General features: G+C 43.1%; 1 protein-coding gene across 3 annotated transcripts in view; it reads left to right on the forward strand.

The window, feature by feature from the left end:
* GCNT2 (glucosaminyl (N-acetyl) transferase 2 (I blood group)) overlaps positions 1–6,444 on the forward strand; it is a 57,924-nt gene extending 51,480 nt beyond the window's left edge. For 2 of the 3 annotated variants that reach the window (XM_050940152.1, XM_050940151.1), the window contains 2 exons: positions 628–720; positions 4,344–6,444. In XM_050940152.1, the coding sequence (XP_050796109.1) occupies positions 628–720; positions 4,344–4,534 (284 nt within the window). In that variant the 3' untranslated portion in view covers positions 4,535–6,444. The remainder of the gene's footprint in view (positions 1–627; positions 721–4,343) is intronic. The other variant, XM_050940153.1, reaches the window with a different exon arrangement.
* The last annotated feature ends 12,724 nt before the right edge of the window (positions 6,445–19,168 follow it).

Genomic DNA, 19,168 nt, shown 5'->3' on the forward strand with positions numbered 1-19,168 from the left:
CCCGCAATGCCCAAGAGACAGTGTCCACAGCTTTTGGAAAGCAAAGGGTTATATTTAAATTAAACAAAAAAAAAATCCCCCAAACCCTCTCCTTTCTGGGAGGACCTGGGTGGTCAGAGCTCTAAAGCAGTTTCCCCAGTTAGCATCCCCTCCTTGTTAGGCACTCCGAGTTCCAGACCTACTCCTTCAGAGTGCCACATCAAACTGATCTGGAAGCCTCCCTTTGCTTGCCAAACCTCATGGGTGTGCTGGGTTGGTGCGGATTGTGCCCAGGCAAGCGATTTAACCTCTTCATGACTCCTGTAGTGAGCTGCCCTATACCACCTTGAAAGGATTCCATTTCTCTTGGTGGGTGGAGGGTTGCACACAAATACATGTCTTGTTGAAAGGGCTTATAACCAAGAGATCTTTGTTTTTAAAGAGTTTTGTTTCAGGAGTACAAAGTGAAATCGCTGAAGCCTTCATGGATTTCAACCTAATTCTGTTGTCAGCACTGAGAAGATATACAAGTCAGTAAGAGCTCCCCGAGGAGAGTGATGCTGTGCAGTGACTTAAAAACAAACCAACCTGAACCCCCCCCCCCACCTAAAAAAGACTAATTTCTCCCTCCATCTTATCAAATTGTAGATGTCCCTGGTTCCATGCCAAATGCATCCTGGGAAGGTAACCTGAGAGCTATCAAGTGGAACGATAGGGAAAGCTTTCATGGAGGTTGTCATGGTAATATGTATATTCTTTACTTTTTCTTCTTTTTGCACTGAAATCTGAGAACTCGAATTGGGTGGGAAATGATTTTTCTGTCTCGCAAACATTTAAGATTTCAGAAGCTTTGCTGTTCCCCCATCAGCATGAAGCTGACACTTTTTGAAGTTAAGCAAAAGAAGGCAGCAAAAGAGACCAGCACCCCAGAATAACCCAGTGGTTATAGCACTCACCTGGGATGTGGGAAACCTCAGTTCAGATGCTGCTCTGCCGTTCTCCCACACCCCAGGTGAGTGCACTCATCAGCAGGATGTTGGCTATTCTGCAATGGGTCTCACCATTTTTCCTATTGGAGCTTATAAATAAAGATTCAATGGAGCAGGGACTTGACGCTGGGTCTCCTATAGCCCAGGGGAGTTCTATAACCACTGAGCTATTCTGCAGTGGATGGGGCGGGGGGTGTTGTGATTTTTTCCTTCTTCCTCTCTCACCAGAAATGCCTTCCTGCACCCAATAAACATTTCCCAATAAAAGTTTCATTGAAACTGGTACATTCCCATGGAAAGTTTGGGATTTGACAGATCAACAGTTTCTGACAAAATAAGTGTCATCAGAAAATTCCCAGCCAGCTCTGTTGGTAACTGAGCAGCTATACAATTCTTCTCAGGAATTTTTTAGCCCTTTCTTTAAATCTGTGCTATAATCTTTTTTCCTCCAGGTAAAATAATCCCAATTTCTAATTTGTAGCCAATCCCTGCATAGTGTCACAGGTTCAAGGAGCCTCCCCCTTCTTAGTTGTTGTGCAGGTGTGGCCAGCATTGCAGTCTGTGCTGGAGTCTGAGCTCTTGGTTAACGGTAGTAGCCACTTCAAAATGGGTGAGGAGGAAACAGGGCCATGTCCTCCTCCTCCAGCAGAGACCCTTATGGGGTGTAGCAGGAACTGCATTTCCTCATACATCTGCTAACTTTAGGAGGGACTATACCTCTTTGTGTGGTTATGAGGGTGGCTTCAAACCAACTCAGCATGGACCAATGCCTAAGCACAATCAAGCACTAAAAGGGATGGATGTTTAAACCACTGGACTAGGATTCATAATATCTGGGACCCAACCACGGACTTGCCCAAATTCACACAAGAAGTCTGTGGCAAAGTCACTTAGCCTGAAGCATGGAGATTTTCTCTTTTGTAAAATGGGGATCATCATCATTAACTCGTATATCCTCAATCATAAGCCAGTTCATTTATAAGCCGACCTTCCCGCCAAGATGGAGAAGTGAAAATGGAAATTTTTTATAATCCATTCATAAACCGACCCGATAATTCAGGAGTCAGCAAACCTTGGCTCCCGGGCCATCAGGATAAGCTGGTGGTGGGGAGAGATGGGTTGTTTACATTGAGCATCCACAGGCACGGCGGTAAACCTACGTAAACAAAGTGTCTTGGCGCGCCAGCTGCTTACCCTGATGAGCCAGGACAGCAATTGGTGGGAAATGTTTTTTGGGGGGAGAAGCTGGGAGTCAGGGGAGTAACCCCTGTGACCACCCTCCACATGACTCCATTCCTAGCCCGGGACCCCCGCTCTCTCCCCATCCCATCCCTTCCCACTGTATCTGGGGAGGATGTCTCTGACCTGGCTGGAGCTGCTCTTGGGGGCGGGGCCAAGTGGCAGGGCAGCCTGCCAGCCCGGGAGCTGCAGCTGCTTTGGAGGCTGTGGGGAGAGCAGCATGGCCAGAAACAGAGAGGCTCTGGTCCCACCTCTTCCCTTCTGGCTGAACTGCCTCTCCTTGCTCCCTCTGTTGGGGGGAGGGGCTGTGTCCCACCTCTCCCTCTCTATACCCGTTCATAAGCCAACCCCCTTCTCTGGTGCTTCCCTTTTTACAAAAAAAATTCAGCTTATGAATGAGTATATGGTAATTCATAGGCATGAAACTCACTAAACTCAAGTATTTGTAAGCAATCTTAAGTTGGAAGGTGCTATAGAAGTGCAAAATACTTGTTATTACTATAGAATCCCGACATACATATACATTTGCCAAAATCCTGCATTTGTACTTCAGACTAGGTGAGCCAGGGATTATGATTTATGGTAGAGCAAGGAGACTGCAGAGTCCTAGATTCTATCCCTGGCTGAGTCACAAGGAGTATCTACTATGGAAGGTTTAATTTCTAGTACCCGCAGTAAGACTGATCAAGTTAGTAAGATGAAAATAGAAGTGAAGGTATGGCAGTATGAGCAGCAGGACAGGCGAGCGGCCTTGAATACAATCCCATTGGGACCATTCTGTACATATTTGAGCAGCTAGGCCCTCACACTGCTTGCATTGCTACAGCTACACTTCTGTTTTTAGTACCGTAGCTTGATCAAATTGTACGTTCCAGCAACTGCTTAGATGTGTCCACAGACGTACTACATATCTGAGTGATTCACTTGACTTCCATATGAATCAGTGCCACCCAGGTGTAAAACCAAAACAAACCAAAAAAGTAAAATGAAATCCTTCTTACAACAAATGCTACTTCTGAGCCAAGCTTCCAGGCTCTTACATAGATGAACTAATGAACATATCAGATAGGGTTACCAGATGTCCCGATTTTATAGGGACAGTCCTGATTTTTGGATATTTTTCATATATAGGTTCCTATTACTCCTCACCCGTGTCCCAGTTTTTCACATTTGCTGTCTGGTCACCCTAATATCAGAGCATTTATCATTTAGCAAATTAAGACAGTGGGCCTAATTAGCTACTGGATCACTAAAGTTTTGTGCCAGTGTATTGCCACTTACATCAATGGAATTAAATCAGTTTAAAACTGGAGTAACTCAGTGGAAAACCTGAGTCCTAGAATCATAGAAATTAGAGATGGAAAAAACCTTATGAAGCATTTGGCCCGTCTGAGTGAAATTGCTCTTTCCCATATAGCTGTAGTGGTTTGGGCTAGTTTTAAATGTCTTAAGTGATGATGTTTTCATTCTTATAGACAGGGGTGAAAATAACATTAAGCACTTACTGGGGGCCTCAGGTGGAAGGGGTGAAGCTGGCAGTCAGTGTCCTCCAACCTGCCCATCCATACTGCCTGACCCATGATGCCCAGGACTCCAGCTGTGATTTAAAGGGCCTAGAGCTCTGGCCTCTGCTGCGGCCTCAGGGCAGCTGCCCCTTTTGTCCTCCTCGTCAGCAACCTGGGGGAGGTTGGGGGAGCAAAAGGGGCAACAACGTTGGCAGTGTTTTAAGCAGGGTCCTTTGCCGCAGCAGCACTTTAAGGACCCTGCTTAAAGCAGTTGCCACGGCAGCGCTTTAACGTCAGGTGAGTACAGGCTGGTACCAGTGGCCACTTTTTACCAGTGTGCTGTAGCGGCCTGTACTGGCTTACTTTCACCCCTGCTTATAGATCTCATTGTTTGGAAGTTTTGCTTGATGGTCACCCTATATTAGCTTTTTTTTTTAACTTCATGCCACCACTCAGTTATTATTCCCCATTGTATTTCCCTATTCACTTCTGACCAAATTCAGATCTGGTATAAATGGGCTTCACTACACTGATGTTAACTGGTTTATCCTGAGGATGAATTTGACTCATCTCTTTTCCACAGAGCACCCTATGTATCTGATGTTGCTCTTGTCATCTCTTTCCTTTGCAGGCCATTATGTCAGAGGCATTTGTATATATGGAACAGGTGACTTAAAGTGGCTAGTTAAGTCTACAAGCATGTTTGCTAATAAGTTTGAACTCAAAACATACCCACCCACTGTAGAATGCCTGGAACTGAGGCTTCGAGAGAGAGCTCTGAACCAGAGCGAAACGCAGGTGAAACCAAGTTGGTACTTTTAACAACTCAGAATGGAAATAAAACTACAGCTGCTGTAGCTCAGGAAGAATAACCTTCCCAGAAAGACTTTTCTTCTGGATCTTCAATACGGGTAGTTTGTAATGTCTTGAGTGGAAGGTTTGAGTGCAGATCATACAACACTGGAGAGACCAAAGAGGAGGAGGAGGAAATGGTTCTGTTGGCTTTGCTGAATTTACACTTTTGGCATGTGTGGCTAGATGGCGCCTTGCTGACTTGTGCCTGGCAATAATGTTATCGTTATCATGTTCTGTATATTTATATGTAAAAATCACGCATCCCTAAATTTTCATATGGCAACATAAAATCCAGAGCATACTAATGAGGAAGAGTTATCCTTCTTTGAAGGAAACAACCACCATCAACAAGATCTTAAAGTAAAATCCAGGTGCACAGTTTGATGACTTCCATACATACAGAAACAAGAATCACTGACCAAAAAAAATACCCTATATACATTTGGCAGAGAGAATATCATTTGGTATTTTTGACTCTCTAAATGGGCAGCATGGGGCACATGGGAAGCAGGAGGTATGCTTCTAGATCTGCTGGATCCCTTCCAAAGCATTCTGGGGGTGGGGGAAGACACCTAGGAGTTGGACATTTTCATACTGATAACTCTGAGCTTTTAAGAATAACTCAATCACTCCATCTTATCCTGTGAAACATGCTAATAGACTTGAGTTTTATTTTTCTAGACTGTATATACTTAGCACGGAAAATCCTGTTAGCTGTTGGTTATACTGTGTTAAGATTTTTCCCCGACATGCCAGCCACTAGATATGTGAGCAGGTCTGTTGTTCCAGCTACAGATGTAAAGCTCCCTGAAGACAACTGAAAGTCTCAATAGACCAGCCAGGACATTGTTTGCTGCGTACTAGGCAGACTTTAAAGAGAAAAGAACAAACCCCACAGCTAGAACTTTCAAAAATATTTAAAGTCTCCCAAACACGATGGATAGTACGTATAGTTTTCATGCTAATGTTCCCCACTCTGAAGAACACCCTATTTTTCTGGAAAAGTCAAAGGAAAACAAAGCAAAAAAACACAAAATAAAGCTACAGTTGTGGGCACCTCTTCCTTTAGTTGTGGAAGATGGTATGTATGCCAAATTCTGGGCACATAATACTAAGGAGTTGCCATCAAAAAGGCATTCAAATAGACTATTTTCAGGGCAGAAACTTGGACTGAATTCCTGTTCAGCTTTGCTAATGGAAGAGTTTCCTGACAGCAAAGCTGGCACAGTAAGCAGCCTGTGGAAGCTACAGAAAGAGTAAGAAGAGACACAGATGGGACAGCAGAATGATTTTTCAAAAGTGACCTGTAATTTGGGAGGTGAAAGGAGGCCTTCACTTTTGGCTGCCCAATTTGAGACTCTTTAAAGGGACCTGAGTTTTTAGAAGACAGGGGCTCAGCTCTTTCCAGCAGTGATATCTCAAGTTGGGCACCCAGAAATGGAGACACACAAAGCTGAAAGCCACTTTTGAAAATGTAGGCCAAGATTTAAAGGGAAGGGATCCCAACAACCTGATCAGAATAATGGAAGTACCACAACGTGCAAAGAGGGCCAGAGGTAGAAGTAGACTGTCCCAGACTGAGAACCAGAGGCAAATAAGGGATAATAAAACCAACAAGAGCAGAAGCAGCAAGTCCAGCAATTTAAGAGACCAACGACAGGACATTTTGTACTGAATTCTCTTAAAATGAGCAGGACCAAGTGGATCCAGTCTTGAAAGATCTCACATTTTCCCATTTGAGTAACACGATAGCAGAATTCTGAACACTTAGCAACTCACAAAGCAAAGCTGTCTGTTGATAGTTCATACTGCTGGCCTATGTACTGATACAATCCAACTCCTGTTAATGTCTCTTTCTTGAAAGATAGTCAATAATATATTTTCATGGAAATAAATTATTTTGGTTTCGCATTGTAACTGTGTGTGGATTTGTTTTGGGCCTGTGGCACCAGGTGGTAGCCATTGTAATATTTTAAGGAAGATAATTAAATTAAATACAACTTGCAGCTAAATGAGAGACTACAACAACAACAGAATTGAAGGGGAAGGGAAGTAACACTGCATATAAATGTGAGATTTAGATTTGCATCGAGCACCTCTGGAAGTTATTTATCATCACTTTTATTCTTTTGATATCCTATATCACAGCTAGTTATAGAAGGTTAGTCAGCAACCCTCTTACATCAGTCTGCAAATATATTTGAGAATGAGGTTAAAACCATGGATTTAACTCCCCCTTGTCTTTCTCCTGTAGACATTTACACCTGTGCATAGTGGGCTAAATACATAGCTATTTTGATTTGGTAACATTTTGCACACACTCTACACATGTGCAAGTCACTGTGCAAGATGCTAAGCAAGGGAGAATCAGGCCTGGTATCTCTCGGCCTCTCAATGCTTTAAGATTGGTGAATAGAAAAGAGAAGGGGAAAAACTACTTTCCTGTCTGTAGGGGACTTTCATCCTCCATCATCTTCAGTTACAGTTTTTAGACGCGTCCTTAGGAGTCTAAATCTCTTTAGCTGCGGCTTTGCACCTATGCAACATCTGTAGCCACAAATGGTCTATATGAAGTTACATGGAGTCAGACAGGGAAATGGAAAAACTTTTGCTTAAATGCATTTCAGTAGTTCCAAAAATTCCCCACCTCTAGAAACAGAAAGAGGCTCCTTTCTGCTCTGGCTATGTTTGTGATATCAGAAGCATACATAACTGAAATAATAAAAAAATAGACAAGCATCCTACATTCAGTTTACCTATGACTGTACAGGGCAGTTACCCAAATGACCTTCAGAGATACTCCATCACATGTTTTTCAACTTTACATTTTAATTTTTTTTTATCTCCAGGCCAAGCAATATACACAGAGCTAGGTACACCTGGTACTTTCCACATGCTGTCCTTAGTTCGAGTCACCTTGTACTGTTACGTTATTATTAAAGGATTAGTAATCCATACTTAATACATTTAAGGCCTGCATCTCTTTGAGCAGAGTTTACTGCTTCAGAGATTTTTGTTATGGGGGTTACCATAGTGAAGTTCTATAGCTACAAACAGTAAACCTGTGAAAGGAGTGTGTGAGAAATCCTGGTCTCATTCAAGTGAATGGCAGTTTTCCATTGTCTGTATGTGGTCAGGATGTCATGCTTTGACTTTGTAACAATTCTACCAATAGAGACCATAAAATGGCCTGTTCAAGTTTTACTCCCAGAAATGTATTTACTTAACACCCAAAGATCATTGGCTGGCATTAAATTCATTTGTGTAATTAACAGGAGGCAGTGTGTCTGGAAATGACAACCGAACAGACCAAAAATGTGGCATCAGCGGGTAAAGAGTGAATGGCTCAATCCCTGGTGTCACAGTTACAGGGTAACTATATTTTTACGTCTCCCCACCCCCATGGTCCACTCCAGGAATGCTCAGTCAAGTCTCAGGTCTGAAGCCATATCTGTGTCTGGACAGAGACTCTCATCCTACTCCTTTCTGCGGCAGTTTTAAGGCTGCATAGCTCCCTGCCTTACACTGAGATATTCCCAGCAAGCAGTCTTCTTAAAGCACTTGTCCTTTGTTTTCACTCCAAGGGCTATGAACCAGGCATTGCCAGCAATTACAACTTACCATACAGCTCTTTCTAAGCAAGCACCATTTATTCTTGAGGTAAAAACATTACAGATAAAACAAAAGTAAACAGATTTAAACACTCATTAAATATACAAAGAGTCATCCATTAGTCTGACGGGACCCTAGTAGGCAAAAGCGTTTCCAACCTTCCACAAGGGTTGGGACTCCCCTTGGACAGAAGGTCCTGTTTGCTGGATCAGAAAGGAGGCCCTGAGTAAGTTTAAACCCAACTCTTTTCTATCAAAAGCCCTTCCATTGTCTGTTGGGTCTCTCGAAAACTCAGTCTATGCAAGCCTCCCCAGGCGGTGGTACCTCTCTGGAGATCTTTACAACCTAAGTGATTTGCCTTAATCACTCCCCACTGTTTTTGGTTCCTGAAGGAGCTATGGTAACCTTCCTCCCTGAGAGTTGCATACAATCCTTGGCCTATAGTGATGCATAAACTTAATATAATATAATCCCCAAAGATATTGCATGTGGTAACAATGTGTCACATCAACCATGAGGCTAGAGTTCCAGAAAGCCCCAGGATGGTTCCCCTTTTCAAGAACAGTTTTTCACCTACAGATGAATTATGGGCACAGATATAAGCTATTGGGTGGCTAAATGCTGCATGCATCTTAGCAAGTTACATTGCAAGCCCAAGCTCCATTATTCACAATTGCAATGGGGTAGAGTGCAAAAATGCAAATCAAACTTGTGCCCAGGTTCTTGAACATATAGTCCATGTTCTTGATAGTTCAGTACCACTGAAAATGGATTGTGAGAGGGCAAGGAGAAGACAGTGTGAGTACAAGGGAATGTGAGGAAAGGATGGAAGCTGAGGAGGTGCAGAGGAGTTTGGGGGTTTCAGGAAAGGGGGGCAAGGGCAGGCAGAGAAACTGAGGCAGCAGAAGAAGAGACAAATCAAAAGAGATGGGAGACAATGAAGAAGGAAGAGGGGAAAATATAGAATTGGTAAGTGCAGGTAGCATGGTGGGAGAATGTGAAGAGGAACACGAGACTGGTGGGGTTAATTAATCATAAGGAATACTGTTTGGACTGTATTATTCTTTTTCATACTTATTTCTGAATTTACCTTAAGCAGTTACAGTCTTTCTAGTTTGCCATAGATGCCAGGGTACCTTGCCACAGAATGTAGGTCCAGTTTGCAGCAGCGTTCATAAGACTTTGATAGAAGCTCAAGATTCTAAGTGAATCGTCTGTGGCAGGATTCTAAGCTTCACAAAGTTTATTAAGAATATAGCTTCTTCTTTCCATTTCATGAGGCAGCCAATATACAGTGCATTTTAGTCACCAGACTGGCCATATAAAGTTTTCCTCTGTTGATGTAAAGCTTTTCCCCATAAAAATGCAGCTTAGGAGAGGAGGTAGTTTCTTTTGGAGTACATTTAAACTGTATAAAGGTAACAGCGTTGAAGTGACCACAACACACACCCTAGTCACACCTATCTTCCGCACCTAGGGGACAAGAATTTCAAGTTTCCTCCTACCTAAGTGTTTATTTTCTGTATTCTAATAATGAAACACTCCCCGACCTCACCTTCCTTAGCACCAAGGGAGTTCAGTGTGCACAAGGAATGCATGACCAGGACCTCAAGAGTGTTATTCAGAACTTCTATTAAATATTGATAGCCCTGAATATTAGCAAAATTCTAGAGCAACCTGTGATTTTTCATGTTAGCCAACTGCATAGCCTTACTCACCCCATAAGCTACAACAAAAACATGGTCTATCTTGTGCACATTTTTAGACAGACTCTTTAACCAGATAAGGGTGAATAAAAAGAGCACTTCTGCCATAGACAACTTACTTTGACAGCTATTTACTGAGTCCACACTTGATCTGCGCAATTTTCTCCCTTTGCAAATACATCTGAGCCCTAGCATGGCTGCAATCAGAGGACATCTTTTTATTTAAGATCTCTGCTAACTGCAGACCTTGAAACTTCCCAGAATTTAGTGTACTTGTTGGATCATTTGCCTTTTCACATAACCTGGGTAAGTGCTGCACTTAGTGGATCATAAAGTAAGTTTTTCTTATGCTAGGGAAAGTTATCTTCTAACATTTTCCTCCTGTGGATCACTTTTAAGAGAGTCTCCTTATCTCACCTTTCAACAGCCAGAAGTACCCATTGCTTGCATGTCAACATAATTCATTCTGCACAAGCAAGAAACATGTATACTACATGATCTAAGCTAAGTAAAGGTCACTGAGATGTTATAGTGAAGAGCACATCATAAAACTACTGTGGGTAATGCCAGGCATTTGTGTTTAAATAAAAGCTTCTTCCCCTCATAGCCCAGCTTTTCCTGGGAGTCAGTGCCCGTAACATCATGTTATCCACAGGGAGGTGCATTATGAAACACATTGTAGCTGAAGGAAAAGGTGATTATTGCAATTTAGGGGTGAGTGAAGGTATGGATACAGAGTCAGGATAGAGCTGTGAGGAACTATCAGGAGTCTGCCAGGATTCCTTCATATGCTCCAAAAGTTGGCCTAATGACCTTTCTATCCCCCCACCTCACACGTGCCTCTCAATTTCTATGATCCAATAGATCCCCCCCAATACCCCCAAATCATTCCTTCCGTAGTTAACAATGGATCATCTTTGGGGCATTCTCTCACCTGACTGCTGCAGCAGTGAAGGGGAATTCCTGTGTTCCACCAGCTAGGAGCTCCAGCAAAAAGAGTCACATCTGAGCCTCAAACTCTCTCCCCTCTTCTCTAAGATGCCTTCTTGCCTCTCTTCCCAAGCAAAATCCTAGTTAGAGGGGTTTGATGCAGTCCCTGGATTTCTTCCCTCTTGGGATTTATCCATGGCTGACTCTCCAGCCACCACACCCAGTCCTCCTTTTAGTGCAGACCACTTTGCTTACACCTCAGTCTGACTTCTTAGAGTCTGGTAGTAAAAAAATCAAAAGACCCCAAAAATCAACAAACAACTCTCCTTCCAGGAGATTTTATTTCCCCTCCCAGGGTTTTCTTCTCCAACTCTATATTTCCTTCCAACACTCCAAATAGAAAGACTATTAGCAGCTCTGGCAATTCCCCAGATTCTGTCTGCCATGAGGGAAAGGAGCTGTTCATAGATCGAAACTCTCTTTCTTAGTATGCCTTACCACAGTAGCCTGCAATTCTCAGCATTCTTCAATGCTGGGTAGTGCTAGACTAGGTAACTGTCTTAAAGGGCTAGCATATCCTGCTACACTCCTACTTCTGTCTATCTGACTCATATCTCTATTTATCAGTGATGCCTCCACCAATTCCCCCCCACACACACACACACTCTTCTAATTATTTAATCAATTAACATCCCTCTCCCAATCGCATAGGCCTGGCGGTTGGTTTTATCAGGGTTTCCACAGCAGAAAGCAGATTAACATCACACACTTATAAGGAATCGCATTGGAAATAAGCCCACACTAAACTGAGTCCCTGTACACTGTGTATTTGAATAAGGCAGGCTCAGAATGTGTGTTACACACCCATAGTTAGTTTGGAACCAATTGAGATGGTGCCAATTCTATCAACCACCTAATTCTACCACCACCTGGCTCTTAGTATTTTTCATCTGCAGATCTCAAAGAGCTTTACAGAAGAGGTCAGTATCATTATCCCCACTTTACAGATGGGCAAACTGAAGCACGGAGAGTTGCCTTAGGTGTCTCAATAGGCCACTGGCAGAGCCTGGAGTAGAATCACTGTCTCTTGAGTCCCAGTCAGGCACACTATCTGGTAAGCCATAGAAACATGCATGAAGACTAGTGGATCTCCATATAATCCATGTGGTTATATATGGAAATATTGGAATAATATGCATTAATGTCTGCATGGGGCATTAAATAGTATGCAAAATATGTTTGTGTGCAAAGCATACAGAGGCTATATGTGCGCACTTGCTCATAACCTTATGCAAACTTCAAGCAAACATGGGTGTGCCATAAGCCCAGCTGTACAAATGCCATGAGCACACTGTTCATGTTTTCCTATCTGGGTTTTGTCAGTGTTCATATTCTTTCCCTTTGGTCACCATACCTTTGTAGCTAAAGTAGCTGGGCCACTACGGTAGCTCCCCTATACTGTAGATGGCTGGCTTTCAGCCTAAACCCATCAGAAAGTGTGTCAGAAAGGGAAGCTGCCGTAAATGCCTCTAGTGTTTAAAATTATTCTCCTGCAATGCACTTGACTTTTAGAAATGATCGGATAAGGCACAAATGGATAACTCTCACAGGCATGCTGTTTCTTGCACATTAGAGAAAAGTACTTAAGAGCTTGAATACTATAATCAGAAAGATATGCTGACTTGTTAGGTGAAAGTTTGTTCCACTTTATCTGTATGGCAGACACTGGCAGAGGCAACAGCCTGATAAATACATGATTAGGTTCCCCTGCTTTCAGATGACTGTGACAGATTTGGAGCTTCTCTAGGGTAATATTTTATGGGTGCTGTTAGGGGGCTTATTCCTTTACCCTCTTACTTTCCTGGCTCTTCTCGCATGAACAGAGAGCAACAATACCCGAAGTCCAAAGGCACAAACAATTCGATGTTTATTGGGGTGAACTTCCAGCAAGCATGATTTCAGTTTCCTTCCTTAGAGTCCCCCTTCCCAACTCTGACACCACAGAGCCTTGCCTGTGTCCCTGTTCCTGTTCCCACCCATTCCCATCTTCCCCTTTAGCAAGACATGATTTTAATTCCCCCATCCCCAGTCCCTGTTCCCATTTCCCCCCCAACCCCCCTACTTCCTGCTTGACTGCAGACTATATAGTAAAACCTGAGTTTTGCTTAGCTATTCCTTAACCAATCATTTTACTGAAATTTAACTAACCAATCCTAACATACTGTAACATGGTTATTTAACCAATTATATTCCATCACCTTAATTGGTTTACACCCAACAAAATTAATTATACAGCAGACAGAAACAATTACAGTACCAGACAGAGACCATGCAAATAAACCTACAAAGCAATACAGAAGTGAGGTTTTCACAACTACATCTATATAGACATAAGGGTTTTCCAGCTGTGTCTATTGATAAGTGAGTTCTTGCTAGACAGGATGCGATCAAACTAAGTTTCCTTTTACATCTTCTAGGCTCTTCCCTTTCTCTGGAGGTGATAGAAATATCAGGGCAGGATAGTATTCCTAATAGCCCAATAGCACCTTATTTCAACGTGACAAGTTTGGAATGTGAGGATGTGACCATACACTTCCCAGCTTATGGCTGCCTAACTACATCTTAGCTGAAGGCCTTAGCCTGTCACAGTAAGAGAAGGCCATTACACAGACAGTGATTTTGATTCTCTTTTCTAACTCTATAACTAGCTAAGTGATAAGAATACACCTAAATTCTTAAAGTATAGGCCTTTGCAGACAGGCCTGAATATCTATATCCTAACAGGTACTGTATGTTGACCTAGTTATTGGAATCCTTATAGTATGAATACAATAGGGTAGTTTAGTAGGGGGCTGTTGGGAAAGGGCAAGAATGGCTCAAGATAAGCCACTCCTCTGCAAACACTTGAGAATTCTTAAGAAACAATGTCAAGAGATGTAAAGGTCCATTAACACAGGAGATCAAGAGACTTCTTCTGGCATGTTTAAAAGGGCACACACACTTAAGAGAGGGGAGTAGTTGTATGGGGGACTAAGAGTTTGTCTACACAAGAAAGTCCACACACAAGTAGTGTTGTTGGTTTTTTTTTTTTAATTAACTGGCATCTCATTCCACAATAATCCACTTCCAAAGCAGATAGCTCATTCCAAAATTGAGTTGATCAGTCCTGGAATAAGGTCACATCCCCATTTCAAGTGAGCTACTCTGCTTCAGGCAGTTCTCCCACTGATATTCCACTCTACATTGCTGCACACCTGGGTTGGCCTATGCCGAACTGGCTGTGTGCCCTCTATGGCTCTATGGTAAACTTGACCAGATGTCACCTCCATATTTGAATGCTCATGGGAAGCAGCCAAGTGCACCCCTTAGTGTATCCAGTTCATACACCCAGTCACCTATCCATTATTGCAGCCATGCGCCATGCTTTCACATGATCCTGGACAGAGGTCCTGGACTGCCTTGCTCTCTGGGGAGACGATCATATCCAAGCCCAACTGACCAGCTGTCACTAGAATGCCAGGATCAACAAGCACCTACCAGTCCTGGTAAAGAAGATTTGGGGATCTGGCCCACTGCTACAACAAAGCAAAGGTGCTCCAGGAGAATGATAAAAGTTCCAGGTACAAAATCAAGACCACTAGCAATGGTACCAGTACTTGCACCTACTAGAAGGAGCTGTACCAGATTTTTGTAAGGGAGACACCACTGAACCCCAGCTTTTTCTGAACAGTACTGATGCCACTCAAGTGACCAAAGACTCCAATCAGGGCCCTAAGCAGGAAGAGATTGCCTTGGACATCTTCAGCATGCCAACTCCTGAGATAGACCCCGAAGCAGAGACAGAACTGGAGACAGCCCCTGAAATGTAGGCAGAGACCCAGCTCACAGTGTGGTGCCAGGGACCTCTTTGGCAGTTAGTATTATGTGCTATATTACAATACAACTGTATAGTGGAATTTAAACAACTTTGTTTCAGGTATTAAGGGTATTACTATGATGGGCAGATGTGAACTAGAAGCCTCTCTAGAAAAGTGGCCTTTGTCATCCTTTGCCACCAGTGTAACCCAGTGGGCTAGCTTGCCTTTATTATATTCACTGCTTTGCATTATATTCTGCTTTGCATTATATTCATCAGTAATGCAAGGGACCTACAGACCTGTATCAGCTTCAGCAAGTTAGCATAAGGCTTGAGGCCTATGACCTTTGAACAGATAAATTTTAAACAGATAAATGGCAATGGAAACCCCAAGTATTGGGGAGCCAAAATTAGAGTGTTTAAGGGGAAATTCTGACCACAGGTACATGATCCAGCCACGAAAGTGTCATGGCAGTAAGTTGATGCATATAGCATATAGCATATAGCAGGTAGATGCACTACCTAACCACAAAAGGGCCATGGTAACGAATTGAATTATACGTTAATAAATTGAGATCATTGATATTCTAACCTATAGAAGAAAGACACTCTAATAGTGGTGAAGTAAGGAAATACAAAGAAAGAAAAGGGAAAAATCCCCTGCTGAATATACATCAAATATAGTGACATCAGCGTAACATATTATAAAAATTGCATTCCAGCCTAGGACACGAGAGAGAAGAAGAGGTAGTTCTTGGGAGGTACCAGAATGATGGTGCACTGGTGATGAAAGAGAGGGTAATAAGAAAGATGATGGCTTTAACATCACAGGTTGTTCTACAAGAGATGATGTGAGTATACAGATGTGCAGATGTACATTCTGTAGTTTCTCTCCCTATCTTACTGAGTTGCAGTGTGTGTGACTGTGTTAAATGTATTTGTAAATATAGAGAAGTTCCGATCGTGTGAGTGTTGCAACTGGGCACATTGGGGTTCCCAACTATATAATAATTTAAATTATACTGGGCCTGACCTTGGGACAAGAATCTGTCAACCCTCAGCGTGATAATTGGGGATTCTTAAGTACATATATACTCAATCATGTCAGTTTGTTTATAAGCCAACCCCCCATCCTCCCCCCAGATGAATAAGTGAAAATGGAAAATTTTTATAACCCGTTCATAAGCTGACTCTATAATTCAGGGGGTCAGCAAACTTTGGCTCCCAGGCCAACAGGATAAGCCATTGGTGGGCAGAGATGGGTTGTTTACCTCGAGTGTCTGCAGGCACAGAGGTAAACCTAAGTAAACAAAGTGTCCTGGTGCGCCAACTGCTTACCCTGATGGGCCAGGACCACAACTGGTGGGGAAATTTTTTTGGAGGGAGAAGTTGGGAGTCAGGGGAGCAACCCCTGTGACCACCTCCCACATGACCCCACCCTTAGCCTGGGACCCCCACACTCTCTCCATCCCATCCCTTCCCACCGTTTCAGGGAGAAAGGGGACAGGGGAAGGATGTCACTGGCCTGGCTGGAGCTACTTCAGCAGGCTGGGCAGCACGGCTGCAGCCTGCTCTGGTGGACCAGACTGGGCAGCACGGCAGCAGCATGTTCCAGTGGGCTGTGTCAGGTGGCACAGCTACTGCCTGCTCTGGAGGCTGGGTGGAGAGCTGCGTGGCCAGAAACAGAGAGACTCTGGCCTTGCCTCTTCCCTTCTGTCTCGGCGGCTATGCTGCCTCTCCTTGTTCCCTCTGTTGGGGGGAGGGGCTGTGTTCCACCTCTCCCCCTCTATACCCATTCATAAGCCGACCCCCTTCTCTGATGCTTCCCTTTTTTACTAAAAAAAATTCGGTTTATGAAAGAATAGATAGATGGATAGATCGAGTTACACCAGTCCATGCTAGTTGGCTGAGCCCAGAAGCAGCAGACCACCAAATAAAACCAGTCCAGGGAGAAGTGAGAGAACGACAAGATTTCCACCTGGGATAGGTAAAGTCATGAGATGTAAGAGAGTGCACTCAGACCAGAAAGGGGACAGAGGTGCAGCTAGCCTTGTAACCATGATAGCTGGTTTGTTGATATTACTGATCTCTTTTTTTGACAATACTTATTCCTTTGCAGGCTAGACACTAGCACAGACCACCTGTCCAAGAAGGATTCTTTAGTAAATACATGAAGAAATTATAAATATCTGAAAAATAAGAAATGAAGTACAAATTGCTATTACAGAAATAAAAACCAAAATCACAAGCCAATATCCACCTTATCAATATAATGATCTCAGACCACTATAGCTCACAATAGTGACACTACAGTGTTTTGCTAAGAAATATAGAAAAAAGGACTTTTCATCTTCCCTTTTTTGCCATTTGTTACAGTCCAGACAATTGTAGTAGTATTTATATGGCCCATCTTTGAATACTTACAAATACCTTCCACAAACCTTTCCTCAGCTCAGTTATTAAAACAATTTTATACATGCAATTGTTTTAGAGTGTTCTGTGTTAGCTCTCTCACAACCAGAAAGTCAGGGCCCTTGGAAGCATGCAGCATTTTCCCACTTCTTTGAACAGGAAGTGGCCTCAAGTCCTGCAGTGCTATTGCACCTCTTTACTGATCCGACATTGCAGGTTTGAACAATTGTTTTTCCTCTGTTCCTTCATATTCTTTAACAGTACAAACTATTCTATAACAGTAAAAAGTAAGGCTTTCCTGCAACGTTGGCAGTCCTCTGCTTTGTATTAAATTCAAAATGTAGTCAGTTCCAGCAGGTGGTAAGCTTTCTCCCTGCTCCCCCTCCCCTCCACTGGCAGAACTGGTGGTATAAAACTGTGGCTCTGCAGAATGCTCTAAGCCTTTTCCATCATGGTAACTCAATAACTCTGTAAATGATCTGAATGCCACTCAGTTCTGTACTCCATGAGATGAATATTCATTTGCATTTCAGAGGTTTGCTGGGTGAGGGCTCAATTGCAGAGCTCTGTCCGACACTGGAGTGTTTCTCAGTGGGGTTCTAGTCAGCAGCAGTGGAATTAGATAAAGTGCTGGTGCCTAATTGATTTTTTGCCCATGTGTTTCTCTGGTTCTGAAAAAACCTTTTGTTACTTCTGACATAAACTTAGTCCCAGATTTGGACCTTAGCGTCCAAAATATGGGGGTTAGCATGAAAACCTCCAAGCTTAGTTACCAGCTTGGACCTGGTACCTGCTGCCACCACCCAAAAAGTTAGAGTGTTTTGGGGCACTCTGGTCCCTCTGAAAAACCTTCCCTGGGGACCCCAAGACCCAAATCCCTTGAGTCCCACAACAAAGGGAAATAATCCTTTTTCCCTTCCCCCCCCTCCAGGTGCTCCTGGAGAGATACACAGACACAAGCTCTGTGAAACTACACAGAGAGACCCCCCCTCTCTGTTCCCAATCCTGGAAACAAAAAGTACTTTCCTATTCCCCCAGAGGGAATGCAAAATCAGGCTAGCAATCCAACACACAGATCTCCCCGATTTCTTCCTCCCACCAATTCCCTGGTGAGTACAGACTCAATTTCCCTGAAGTAAAGAAAAACTCCAACAGGTCTTAAAAGAAAGCTTTATATAAAAAGAAAGAAAAATAAGTACAAATGGTCTCTCTGTATTAAGATGATACAATACAGGGTCGATTGCTTAAAAGAATATTGAATAAACAGCCTTATTCAAAAAGAATACAAATCAAAGCACTCCAGCACTTATATTCATGCAAATACCAAAGAAAAGAAACCATAGAACTTACTATCTGATCTCTTTGTCCTTACACTTAGAAACAGAAAATTAGAAAGTAGAACTACTTCTCCAAAGCTCAGAGAAAGCAGGCAGGCAGACACAAAGACTGAGACACTCAATTCCCTCCACCCAAAGTTGAAAAAATCCGGTTTCCTGATTGGTCCTCTGGTCAGGTGCTTCAGGTGAAAGAGACATTAACCCTTAGCTATCTGTTTATGACACGCCCCCCAAATTGCAGACAGTGGGGAAGCTCACTGGCGGCGATTTCCTTCTAGAACTTGAAAATAAACAGATTAATACAACACATACACCTTTACATATACTCCTAAGTATATAACTAACAGACTTCTACATTTTAAGAACACTTTTTAACTACTGAATTCTGGGAAACTCTCACGGGAGAGTGCATCAGCAACTTTATTAGAAGCTCCTGTGATGTGTTGAATTTCAAAATCAAAATCTTGGAGAGCTAAACTCCAACGAAGAAGTTTCTTGTTGTTCCCCTTGGCAGTATGAAGCCACTTTAGTGCAGCATGGGCAGTTTGTAGTTGGAACCGCCGTCCCCAAACATATGGGCGTAGCTTTTCCAGGGCGTACACAATGGCATAGCATTCCTTTTCACTGACTGACCAGTGACTTTCCCTCTCAGACAGTTTCTTGCTGAGAAACACGACAGGATGGAAGTTGTGATCTGTTGCTTCCTGCATGAGCACTGCTCCTATACCACGCTCAGATGCATCGGTGG

The sequence above is a fragment of the Gopherus flavomarginatus genome, chromosome 2, assembly GCF_025201925.1.
Source record: "Gopherus flavomarginatus isolate rGopFla2 chromosome 2, rGopFla2.mat.asm, whole genome shotgun sequence".
NCBI classification, from domain to species: domain Eukaryota; kingdom Metazoa; phylum Chordata; order Testudines; family Testudinidae; genus Gopherus; species Gopherus flavomarginatus.